The sequence below is a fragment of the Ursus americanus genome, chromosome 3 (genome assembly GCF_024610735.1).
Source record: "Ursus americanus isolate L20-20 chromosome 3, mUrsAme1.1.p, whole genome shotgun sequence".
Lineage (NCBI taxonomy): Eukaryota > Metazoa > Chordata > Mammalia > Carnivora > Ursidae > Ursus > Ursus americanus.
In genome coordinates this window covers 21,914,406-21,927,637 of record NC_142129.1, presented here as the reverse complement: position 1 = coordinate 21,927,637, position 13,232 = coordinate 21,914,406, and the positions used below count along the sequence as shown (strand labels likewise).

Sequence of the window (13,232 nt, the reverse complement as noted above, 5' to 3'; positions counted from 1 at the left end):
TATAAATCTGGTGCGAGTGAAGCTGAGGGTATGTGCCAGCTCTAGAATGTCCTATGGAGGTTGCACTTCTTTTATGTCACTCTACTAGGACCAACTACGAAGAGGTATTTGTATTGTCATCATCATCCTCCTTATCTTTCTGTTTGATGAATTCTGGACTTTTGCCTAACCAGACAGCTTGTAAAATAAATCCACTCTACTATTTGTATTGAGCCTTAAATCATGAACACCAGCTGTTTCTTGTATTTGAAGTAAAGCTCCAGGTGTACTGGGGGCATCCAGAGAGCACAGTTCTTCCCTCCTCTACGATGTATGGGTACCGTGGTGTAGCTGGGCAACTTGATCCTTTAATGCAAAAAGTGAATCTCATGGTTGTGTGTGTGTGTGTGTGTGTGTGTGTGTGTGTTTTTTGTTTTGTTTTGTTTTTGTCTCTCCTACAAGGTCAAGATCAGCAGCTAGTAAATATTTGATTTCCTGCAGGGGCAGTGAGTTAACAATTGCATCAGCCATACTCTCAACAAGTTAGGGCAGCTGGAAAATAATACTTTTTCCAACCCATCGGTGGAATTCTGGAAAACAGTTTGGAATACATGTGCCTAAGTTCTAAGAGAGAGCATAAATTAAACCTTCAGAGATAAGGAAGACTTGATATTGGTTACATTGCTTGCATTTTTGTAATGATTTATAGTTTTAAAATGCTTTTATAGATATTGGATAATTAAATTATCACAACCACCATGATATATGCAGGCTGGCGAGTACCAGTATCCCTGTTTGACTGATGAGGAATCCGAGTTTTGAAGAGGTAAAGTAGCATGCCCAAACACGCACAGATGGAAACGATGAAGCAGATTTTCCAGACCAGCCCCACAGGTTGTTGCTCAGGAAGCAATTTGAATACCTTTCAAATGCACGGAGTTCCTCCAGCCCCTCTGGTCTCACAGCCCTAGAGCATCTGCCTGGCTCCTGGAACCTTTGTTTCCAGTTTTGCAGTGAGAGAGGGGATGTAGGGAGGAAGCAGGAGCCCAGGGCTCCCTCTCTGGCTGCCACTGCTGGCCGATGATGACCACAGTTGAGGGGCATTTTGTGTGGTTCCTGTGGGTCTGTCCTTCCTGTGCCTGAGCCCGAGATCGCATCCAGGGAGAACTTGGAATTAATGAATTAATGTTTTACTTATTATGAAACATCCGGAATGGACTCCAAATACTATTTCCATCCTCTAGGCCTTTATGTCCTTTCATACGGATTAGACAACCCATAGAACCACCAAACCCCATCTTTAACTATTAGCTTCTCAAAATTTGGGTGACAAAATGTCCCCTTCTCTCAACAAGCAAATAGATATATTCATCTTGAGTATTTAAACAACTTGGGCTAACCTTAGGAAGCCATTAACCCAGATTTGGGGCTTATAATTTTCTCAGGGGCAGAGCCAAGGTTTTATTGAGTTCGGACCCCCCTGCACCTAGCATACACTGGTGCATTGTAAAGACGGAGTGCACGGATACCTGTAGTGGTGTCAGTTTCACGCATGATCCAGGAGCAGCCCGGTGTCTTCTTTCCACTTAGCTTACTGTCTGAGGCCGTCTCCCTTCCTCAGCTCTGCACACATTGCCGTGGCATTGTTCTTTTCTGATGGATGTGGGAAACACAGAGGTCAGAGAAAGCAAAGTCCTTCTGCTCCAATTTCAGCAAATCTCTGTTAGAAAACTCAGAGACGCCAGGCCCAGTGGAAAAGGAAGGATGATGACCTGTCGCATCATTGTGAAGTGGTATGTCTAAAGCTCTCTCAGAAGCAGCTGTTGGTGGACAGGTATTAACTTGTTAAGGAGGCATGTCAAAGAAGAATGTACCAGATCTTCTTCCCTCCCTCCCTCTTGCCCCAGGGCCATCAGTAGGATCAATATTTAAAGGGCATGTTTCTCTCTGTCCTCAGGCTCCCTGGTGCCTGGCAGGTCTAGGGAACTTCCATTTGTTCTGGAAAATAAGTGAGAGACTTGTGGAGCCGGAAAGATATTTGATCAAGCTGGGTAGTGGACACATTGCTAGGTTGGGGAAGGCCTGGTAAGGAATAACACTGGCCCTGGGAGAGGGTGTTTCCCTCCTTTCCATGGCTAGAGGATGGCAGAAGGTTATAGATGCCCGCTTCGAGGTCTCAGAAGCCAATGGCATCATGACCTTTAGAAATGAAACCAGGAGGGGCGCCTGGATAGCACAGTCGGTTAAACGTCTGACTCTTGGTTTCTGCTCAGGTCATGATCTTGGGGTCTTGAGATCAAACTCCGTGTGGGGCTCCACGCGCAGCATGGAGTCTGCTTGAGACTCTCCCCCATCTCTCTCTGCGCCTCCCCCCCCCACTCTTTTTCTCTCCAATAAATAATCTTTAAAAAAACCAAAACAAAAATGAAATGATCCAGGAGATTAGGAAAAAGCAGTCCAGAGATAATTCCCTTAGTCCCAGTAGAAAGAGAAATATTAACAAGTTGATCAGTGTTTTCCTGAGTTGCTCAAACCTAATGGGGCTTTTGCTCCAGCAATATCAGGATTTTATTTTCTATTTCTCTGACACTTGGATCCAAATTTGTGGACCCTTCCCTAACTGTTACCTTCATCAATATATGAGCAATATAAAGTTCAGAATGAAGTTGTTGCTTAGGATTTAATGGCCTGCCCTGTGTTCTTTTTTTTTTTTTTTTTAAAGATTTTATTTATTTATTTGTCAGAGAGAGAGAGAGAAAGAGCACAAGCAGGGGGAGTGGCAGGCCTAGGGAGAAGCAGACTCTCTCACTGAGCAAGTAGCTCGATGCAAGACTTGATCCCAAGACCCTGGGATCATGAGCTGAGTCAAAGGCAGCCACTTCGCCGACTGAGCCACCCAGGCATTGCACCTGCCCTGTGTTCTAAATCTCTGTTTTTCAGGTGTTTGTCAAACAGTTTCTCATGATCTCAACACCCAGGATATTTCTGTGGTCCTGAGGAAGGATAGGCTTCACTCTTATTGCAAGACCTGCTTCTAGAGGCAGGTTGCCTTCTCCTTATATATCACGTATGAACGTGAGAAATTCCTGAACATGTATGTACATAAAGCCTAAAGTGTGAAAGTCTAGCAGTAGACACAGATTGTGATGAGAAGTATATTCCCAGCGAGCCAGAACCTTTCTGCTCAGAGTCGAATGCCAACATCAGGCTATACCGGGGAGCTTGTCAGCATCTCTGGCCTTGCTCTGACTTACCGGATCAGAATCTGCATTGCACGTGATTCCCAGGTCATTCACATACCCAGCAAAGTTTGGGAAGCACTGAGCTAAACATAAATACTACTAATTACTCCTCACCTCATAATCTTTTGGACATGTGGACTGTCCCCCTGTCCATATCTGAGAATCACCTGGAGGCTTTTGTGAACTACTGATGCTTGGGTTTCGTCTCAGATCAGTTAAAGCCATCGCTGGACCCTGGTTCTGTAAACATCTGCCCAGGTGCTGCTAATGGACAGCCAGGGCTGAAGACTACTGTTTTAAACCCCATTTCCAGTGCCATCTCCCCAGTGTTTTATACATCAGTCAGGAGACGATTCTCCACGGATCTCTTACGTTTCTGCATGTCCAGATCATACCAGAATAGAAGAATAGAAATCATAAGAGGTTTCAGGCTCCCTTCACTCACGGTTCCTCTTCTGTAATTCCACCTATTGTCCGTACAGGTGTCATCTGGCCCCCTTTGTGGAAAACGGGGCCCACGGTACTGGCACAAATATGGATGTTGCCATGAATAACAAAGTCCTTTGTCTCTGTCCTGGGATTTTTGTTTCTTCTGCCAGCGTCCATGAAATTGTTGGCAAGCTCACATATTAGCTTGAAGGTGGGGCAGAATCTTCGAGCGTTCACAGTTCTTGACAATATCTTTTATAGTTTTGTTCTTCTCCTGCCCAAATCAATACCTGGGTTGATCCAGCGAATGTCCGAGTGAGGCTGTTTCATTCCAGAATGTTTACCTCAGGCACATCAGTCTCATCTCAGTTGTTTAATCATGGGCACTAATAATTTTAGTTTGCATTTTCTACTAATTTTTATGCAATATGGGCAAAAGGCAAAAAACACTGCTGTTTAGATGAAACCAAAAAAGGTGAGAAGCTGCATGGGCAAGCAGTCCCCCCACCCCTCACCCGCTGTTCTATTGTTGTGCGAAAGTCTGCTGTGGTAGGAGACACTGGATTCAGTAAACACAGGAGCGTCACCGGTAACTGACGCCGGTCCAGGAGAGCCCGAAGTTCACGTGGACCCAGCGTTCGTTTTAAAATTCTTGATCCCAAAGGCCTGCCGGAGGAAGAAGGTTCTGACTCTTTGTGACAGAAAGGAACAGCGAAGATTAAAATCGCCACCAGACATCAGGTTCCCAAAAGAGAACCTTAGCAGTGCTCAAAAAATAGCTCTTCCCCCCAAAATACATTGATTTCAAAGATAGTGAAGTTCTTCAAGATGTCAACATTGATTTAAATAAATTTTAATTAAAAACTCAGATTTTGCCATCCAACATAATGTGAGAGGAGCAGCACTTATCAAAACAAAAACATGAGAGTGTGAGGCTTTTTTCAAAATAAATCAGTCCCTCAGCATTAGGCCAGCATTCTTCAGATTGTTTCTCATCCTTTATAATGAAAAAATCGTTAACATGTCATACCCAGCGTATGTCGTTACCTATTTATAAATTTTGGGCAAATACCATTGTACTCATTATGTATTTTATAAAATACAAACAAAAATGGAAATAAAAAGAGGATGAGATAAAAGTACACAGAAGTCTTAATAATTTCTTCCTTCACCCCCAAAAGGAGTGAGTGCCTCACTTTGGAGATCATTAGATTTGATTGGAATGCTTCTAACACCTGTCTCTGATTTACCTTGAGCTATATTTTTATTTTTAAAAAAATTTGTTTTTTTATTTATTTGAGAGAAGAGAGAGTGCAAGAATGTGGGGAGGGGCAGAGGGAGAAGGAGAGAGAGAATGCTCAAGCAGATTCCCCGCTAATGTCAGAGCCCTACACGGAACTCGATCTTATGACCCCAAGATCACCACCTGAGTGGAAATCAAGAGTTGGGCGTACGACTGATTGAGCCCCCAGGCACCCCAATGAGCTATATTTTTAAATGCAAAAAAGACAATTCGATGAGAACTCTTGCTCTATCGTACCGTGTGGTCCCCCAAACCTATTATTATTTATTTTTGGCCCTTTCCAGAAAGATTTTGCCGTCCCTTGACAGGGAAAGTGTCTGGGGTCACGTTCTCTTCCTTCCACGTGGTTGGGACGTCATAAGCTCCTTACGGGACTGTATAGGTGGCTCTCCAGGCCGAGGGGCTGGTCTTGGTCGTAGCTGCACCCCTTGACCTGCAGACACCCTTCCTCCAAAGAGTAAGAAGTGTCTTCTTGTGTGGTGGCTGCCAGCCCTCTGTGTTGTTGTGGACAGGCTCTTGGGCTGTGCTCTTGGGCATCTCACAGTGGTCATTAGCTGGGTGCTGGTGGCCAGACCCTCAGCCACAGGGTGGTGAGAACTGTGGGCTGGGAGCCAGAGCATGTCACGGTGTAAACCCTCGGCCCTGTAGAGACTAGGTGGAAGCATGCAGGAGCTCAGGGTTCCCTTGGTGGGTGGCTGGACCGGTGGGGAAGAGAGTGGGTATAGTGCAGTTGGGAGGAGGCTATCTGGGTGCCCAGTCGAAGGCAGCCATGTAACAGAGAGTGGCTGAAAAAGCTGTCACCAACGGCTTGGCCGAGGTTTGGGGATGGACACCAGTCCTGGGGGAGGGGAAGGCAAGATCCTGGTATTGGAAAGCTGCCCTTAAAGATAACACCAAGTGAGGTCTCTGGCTGTGGGTGGTGGGAATGGGGTCCAGTAATTAAAAGTGGGGAGCAGAACAGAGCAAATGTTTGGGTGCTCTGAGCAGATGGGTACAGAGCTGGTGGTACAGACAGGGGTGAAGGCCTAGGAGGCAAACTTCCCAAACTTTGGGCAGTCATTGGAATGAGGGAATCAGCAAATCGTAGGTCGTGGGCAGTGGCCTGGGCTGTCTGTGGGACTCCTGGGTCACATAGGTGAAGATGACACAGCCCCAGCTCACAGGGAGATTGATGGTTAGACTGATACTTGCAAACAAGCAGCATCTACACAGTGTGTGATGGTGGAAGAGGCGCAGGGCGTGGTTGGCTGCAGTGAAAATAGGGCCGGCCGGCTAGGGCTTGGCCTGGGGGGTGGCCGCAGTGTGGAATTTTGAACGATGAAGTGGATTTGGAAATTCCAGAGCAGCATTCACCACCTTTTGGTGGGTTATTGTTTTCTTGGATTTTCATTACTCAATTTCCTCGGAAAGCACCTGTCTGGCATATTTCTGGAAGGTGGGATAAGCCTGTTTTTTGTTAATTGCATCACATTTAGAGTGTAAGGGGGGGGGGAGCTGGCTATGTTAGGAAACTGTGGTAAATCTTCTTGTTAATCAAAGAATCCTTTTGTAATGTGAATGATGACACTCCTGTTTCCCTGTGTTTTAAAATTACATTTGATATATTTATTTCCATTAAACACCCAAAGGGGACTTTTGGAAATCAAACATAATTTAGTTTGGGAGTTTTATTTGTAAATATTGGAGCACCTCCTGCCGTCTCTGGAGACCCTCAGGGAGGTCCCCCACCAAAGTGGGAATTAATACCTTTAATGAAGAGGGATTCAGGGCAAGAATCAGATTTCCTGCACCCTCCCCACCCTGCTCTGGCTGGTTAACTCCTTCGTGTCTTTACCTCACAGCTCAAGTGGCACGTCTTTGTGAGCTGCAGTATTTTTGTGTGGGAAAAATTTTCCCACACAAAATGGCCACTTTGCCATTTTTTAAGTGTACGGTTTATAAAGCAGCATTAAGTACGTTCACGTCGTCGTGCAACCCTCAGTGCCATCCACCTCCAGAATTACTTCATCTTCCTCGACAAAACTGTCCCCTGGAAACCACCCTTCTGTTTTCTGTCTCTGCGCATTTGACTACTCTAGCTATCAAATGCTGCCATTTATTTATCTATTTATTTATTGAGAGAGGACGATGGCGGGGGGAGAGGGGCCAAGGGAAAGGGAGAGAGAGACTCTCAAGCACACTCCACTCCCAGTGCGGGGCTCCATCTCGTGACCCTGGGATCATGACTTGAGAAGAAATCCAAAGTCAGACGCTTAACTGACTGAACCACCCAGGCTCCCCAAACTTCACTTTTATTTTAATCAGTTCTACAGTACAGTGTTTAAAGAGTCAAATAGTTTTGTAAGACTTGTTACAAAAAGCAGCCAAGCCCTCATTCCTCCTTCCCACATTTGCTCTCCAGCGACAACCATATTCAATTCTTTTAGTCTTGATGTTCACATCCATAAACCTAGGGAAGGTGCTTATATTACTACTTCTTGATTTTCCTGTTTTAGGCATTTTCTATTGATTTCTCACTATGAAAAATAAGAATTTAGCTTTCCCGTAATTCCTTTGAAATATGTTTGATTGTGAAGTATATCATACATACGAGAGTCTTCCTTAGTCTGTTAGAAATAAAACGCTATTACTTGTTCAGCTTAAGAACAAGACCAGGCAGTGTTAGAAGCCTGCATGTGCCCCTCATTTGTGCTCCCCTCTCTTTTCCAGATGAAACCACTGATCTGTGCTAATAATTTCCTTCCTTTTCCTTATCATTATCCTGTGTGTACATATTCCTAAACAATCTATTGTTTCGTGTTATCTGTTGGTGAATGTAATATAAATGGAAACACGTCGTATGTTCCGATTTTGCTCCTTTCACTCAGCTTTACGGTTCCGAGGTTTGTCCACTGGATGCATGCAGCCATAGCTGGTTCGTTCTCTGTTGTGTTCGGTATGAATACAACTACACCTCCATTGGTTCAGTCTTGTCCATAGAGCTGGTACCCACGAGCAAGAGTTTCTCCAGGCCTCATAGGCAGGAGTAGACTTGTCAGAGCATAGGGTGTGCAGTACCTTTTCAAGTTCACTGGGTAACAATCGTTGGTGGTAGTCTCACCAATTTAAGCTTCCACCACGAGTGGTTGAGAGATCACTTGTGATCGTCTGTGAAATGGCCTTGCATATGTTTTACCTGTTAAAAAAAATTAATGCACAGATGTTCTTTATAGATCATGATATCAATAGTTTACCAGTTTCATGTATTGTAAATATGTCTTCTCAGTTTGAAGTCGGCTTTCTTTCTTTTTTTTTTTTTTAAAGATTTTATTTATTTATTTGACAGAGAAAGAGAGAGTACAAGGAAGGGGAGCAGCAGGCAGAGGGAGAAGCAGGATCCCCACTGAGCAGGGATCTCGACACGGGGCTCAATCCCAGGACTCTGGGATCGTGACCTGAGCCGAAGGCAGACGCCTAACCGGCTGAGCCACCCAGCCACCCCTGAAGCTGGCTTTCTATTCTCTGTCAAGGATCTTAAGAACAGAAGTTCTTAAAATTTGATTTAATTTTGTTGATTTTATCCACCTTGCCCTTTATGGGAAACTTTTGTCTTATTTACAAAAATTATTCCCTATCCCAACGTCAGAAAATATTCTCTATATTGTCTTCCAAGTGTATTACAGTTTTGCCTTTTACATGTGAGTAATCTACCTGGAATTGATTTTTATATGTGGTGCAATAGGGATTTAATTCCATTTTTTCCATCTACATCTACAATCGTCCCAGAAACATATATTGAATAGTCTATTTCACGGTGACCTGCTGTGCCAAGTCTGCAAAAAATGAAGTTTCCAAATATGCTTGGGTTTGTTTCTGTGCTCTATTTGTACCTGTGCCAATACGAGAGTGTCTTAATTACTATAGCTTTGTAATGTTTCAATGTGTCATGTAGAAAGTCCTCCCACTTTGTTCTTCGGGATTATCTTGACTCTTAGGATGTGTGTTTGTTTGTGTTTTTTCGTATACGTTTTTATCAGTTTGTGAAGTTTCGTGGAGCTGTTGGGCTTTTGACTGCAATTACCTTGCATCTCTAGCTCTGTTTTGGATAGCTGAAGTATCCCAGTAAGTACATGAAGATAAAACTGCAGAACACCCAAGACAAGAAGATCTTCAAAGCCACCAGGGATAAGAAAAGATCACCTGCTAAAGAACAGTGAGTAGACTAATTAATTACCTTTCAACAGTAAAAATGGAAGCCAGAAGACCGTGGGAGAATGTTTCCAATGTGCTGAGAGTAAAACAATAATCAACCTGGAATGGATACCCAGTTAAACTCTTTTAAGAATGAAAGCAAGATAGGGGTGCCTGGGTGGTGTGGTCGGTTAAGTGTCCAGCTCTTGGTTTCGGCTCAGGTCATGATCTCAGGGTCGTGAGATCGAGTCCCACTCCGGGCTCTGTGCTCAGCATGGGATCTGCTTGAGATTCTCTCTCCCTCTCCCTACCCATCCCGCTTGTGCTCTCCCCCCTACCCACCAAATAAATAAATAAATCTTAAAAAAAAAAAAAAGAGGAATGAGGGATGCCTGGGTGGCTCAGTTGGTTAAGCGTCTGCCTTTGGCTCAGGTCATTATCCCAGGGTCCTGGGATTGACCCCACATAGGGCTTCTTGCTCAGCAGGGAGCCTGCTTCTCCCTCTGCCTGCTGCTCCCCCTGCTTGTGCGCACTCTGACAAATAAATAAATAGAATGAAAGAAAAATAAAAACTTTCAAACAAAAACAGAGGATATCACTAAAGGAAAGTTTCAAAAGATCTACTTTGAGCAGAAGGAAAATGACCCTAGATACTAGGTATATTCTCCTGGGAGGAAGATCGGGAACTGGGCTGGAGAGAACTCTTTCGGGGGAACATCTGCTTACCTCTGAGGTGTCTGGCATTTACTCCTTTTTCGGATCTGTCGATTCTTACTCTCATGCCAACTCAGTGATACCTTTTAAGTTATTCAGAATATGTTATCCGGCATGTTTGTTGTTTCATGTGGGCAGGATTGTTTGGGCATCTAAACCCCCCACCTGCAGGGGATCAAAGTCCTCCAACAGAACTTCTTTCAGGAAACTCTGTCTGCCCAGTCTGTGTGGAGTCCCTGTTACCTGTCCTTATGGCGTGCTGTAGCACACATACCATATTTTTACACATATTTATATGCTCTTTAAATTAATTGTCTACTTACCCCATTAGAAATCTAGGGGCCAGGTCTGTATTGTTCTCTATTTTATTCCCACACCTTAGCAAGTGCCTGGCACAAAGCAGATATTCGGTAGACATTTATTGAATAAATGATTAGATGAATAATTAATTTTGAGTGAGAAGCCAATATTAGGTATTAAGTCAAGCACAGCTGTGTGTCTCTGCTTCCCGTCCGGCCATTGGAGGTACTGCTGCAGGGCTGGTGAATTCCCACAGAACTATGCTGTGTAATGTGATAGCCATTAGCCGCATGTGGCTATTTAAATTATTGAAATTAATTAAAATCACATAAAAGAAGAAATTCAATTCCTTAGTCACACTGGCCACATTTCAAATGGCTAGTGGCTATCCTATTGGACAGTGCAGACATAGAACTTTTCCATTATCACAGAAAGTTCTATTGGAAGGGCTGCCATAGAGTTCTCAAGAATTCTGAAGTGCTCTTCTCTCTTTCTCTTTTGCTCCTGCTCTCGATCTTTCTCTCTCTCTCTCTCTCCCCATCCCTAAACCAAAAAGACAGGGATAGTTGTCTTATTATTAGTGACTTAAATGTTGCTTTTGAACAAGAAGATGCTGGGTACTTTTGGTGACTAGCACCGTCCCACTTTTTTTCTTTTAAATTCCCGAGCTGTTGTTTACTAGTACACTCTTTTATTCCTATTTCTACTGAAGCTGACTGTTACTTGGGTGGAAAGCCTAATTGCTTTCTTTTCTAGGTCCTTAAACCCTTTGCTAATGTTTCTGTCTGAGAGTTCCCAAAGCCAGGGTTCTAGGAGAGTTTGGCATGTCTGAGCAGCTGAACCACGAAATAATGGAGTAGGTCCGGCGGGGTGTGGGAGCAGGGCATTCTGTCAATAAAAGAGCTCCCCTCTCCACACACATGGCCAGTTAATTGGCCATTCTGGGAAAGGATGGATGGGGAGGGGGGCTTCTGAGAATCACCGGTGACAGTTAAGTGGCCTTTTGTTGACGTCCTCTGCTGAACAACTTTGTTGGATTTAGTCTCTGCTTTTCCTCGGCCTCCTGTGGATTTTCTGTTAGATTCATTTACCATTCAGGCATCATCTTTCACTCTCCCCTTCCAATATGACTGCTTTGTGTGCTGGCCTCGGCTTTATTCCCACTCTTCCCAGACCATAAAGGGGGCTGTGTGGGGCTTTGGCAGCACCGAGGAATTGACTCTGCCTTCTGTCGAGAACCATAATGATTGCAGGGACCTTGGTGTCTAGCAGAAAATGCACTACCTGCACCAGCCTAACGGCGACCGGCTGAAGACAGAGGAAAGGGAGTCTTCCCTGAATTCCTTCTCATGCTATCTGTCTATTTCCTTGGTTCCCCTCTCCGTTCCCTTCTGTCCCCCTTCTCCCCGCTGCAACTGGAGTCCTGACCTAAGATGCATCTGTGACTAAGCGTTAATGCTCTGAAATAATAATACATTCTATTTTGCAGGCTTGGCCAAGCCAGTTCACCCAAGTTGTCTCATCTAATACCCTCCCAAACCCCTGTGAGGTAGGGAGGGGAGATATTATTAACCCCATTTTCCTGATGAGTAAACTGAGATTTAGAGAGATTAGGGCAGTTGCCCTCGGTCTTTTAGATGGGAAGTGAGCACGCGGTCTCTGTCTCTAAACCCAGCGTTCTTTCCATGGCGTCCACACCCTTATGTGTAAGGAGGACATGGCCCAAGGGAGTGTGAGTGGATGGGAAGGGAGAAGGAGAGCAAAAGAGAAGTGTTCGATGAGGAGGGAGGAAACGAGTGATTTCCTTGGGCCTCTAGCTGTTCTCATCTTTCTGTGGAGATGGAGGATTTGATGTTCACCAGAGGCTGGCCCAGCAAACCTCCAGGGAGGGAAGAAAGCTAAGAGCCTTGTCTTCCTCTTTCCCTCTTTCCTTTTCCCGGGGAGGCGGGGGGGATTTACCTAGCAGTGGGGAGGGGTGGCTCTAGCTCTCCCTAGGCCCTGCGTGTGAGAGTCACATGCTGGGTCTCCCCAGAGAGAACCTAACGCCCATTCTCAGGCCGGACCTGCCGGCCTTTAGGTGCTGCGTTGTCCTGAGGCCTGGGCCATGCCTGCACGCGAGGAAGGGCCCTGAAGCTCGCCTGAAGTTGGAAGCATGCCGAGCAGCCCTGGAGGGGGCGTGGGCCCTGGCCCGTGCCCTGTGGACAGGTGGACGCTTCTGGTCTTCAGCTTTATCCTGGCAGCAGCTTTGGGCCAAATGAATTTCACAGGGTGAGTGCCTGCTCCGTAGTGGGGGCGGGGGGTTGGTGGTGGTGGTAGATGTCAAGAACTTGGGGACCAGGTATGTGGGGGGTGGGGTGGGAGGGAGGTGGCTGTCCTACTGGGACCTGGCCAAAGTGGAGGGAGTCGGGACCTCAGTTCCCATTCAGGTCCCTAATTTCCCAGGCCCATGCTCCAGGGACAAACAGCTCTATTATTGTCCCTCCCCGCAGAAGTTCTTAATCTGCGGCCCAGGGGGAAGCTTTCAGGGCTTCCACGAATCCCCTGATTCTTGATTGTATGTAAAGTTGTTGGCATATCTATTTTCCTTTTCTGGGGGGAAGGTTTATAACTTTCCTCTGCTTCTTAAAGAAGTTAGTAACCGCTGGAAGACTGTGTCTCCCCACCCTAGGGATGCAGGACTGCCCTCCTGTGAAGGAGGGACGCTAGTGTCTTACCTCAGGCCCTCTAGGGACTTGTTTCTCAGCCTCCCAAAGATCACGCAAGGTGGCTACTCCATGGTGTCTCCATAGCAGTGATTAGAGGGGGGGTTAGAGAGGGGCTTCATCCTCCCTGATATGGGAGCCAGCCAGGGAGGGGGCCGGCACCATCCCAGGCAGCAGAGCCCAGATGTCACAGGCAGGCTGCTGAGTAGCCCCGCCTAGCAGCCCTTTCAGCGGGATGGGAAGGGGCTCAGCTTCCTCCCGTAAGGTAGCGTGAGGCTGACCCCCCTTCCGTGTCCTCAGGCTCTTGAGAGAAGGCCGGAGAGGGCCCAGGGTTTGGACAGACCGTGGCCCCAGGTCCTTGTATGAAGAGCACTTGGGGCCACTGTTGGTCTC

General features: G+C 45.9%; 1 protein-coding gene across 3 annotated transcripts in view; it reads left to right on the top strand.

Moving 5' to 3' along the window:
* CPA5 (carboxypeptidase A5) overlaps nucleotides 1-13,232 on the top strand; it is a 32,418-nt gene continuing 19,186 nt past the window's right edge. For all 3 annotated transcript variants that reach the window (XM_087860830.1, XM_087860829.1, XM_045792642.2), the window contains exons 1-3: nucleotides 1-104; nucleotides 9,027-11,686; nucleotides 12,194-12,405. In XM_087860830.1, the coding sequence (XP_087716956.1) occupies nucleotides 12,290-12,405 (116 nt within the window). In that variant the 5' untranslated portion in view covers nucleotides 1-104; nucleotides 9,027-11,686; nucleotides 12,194-12,289. The remainder of the gene's footprint in view (nucleotides 105-9,026; nucleotides 11,687-12,193; nucleotides 12,406-13,232) is intronic.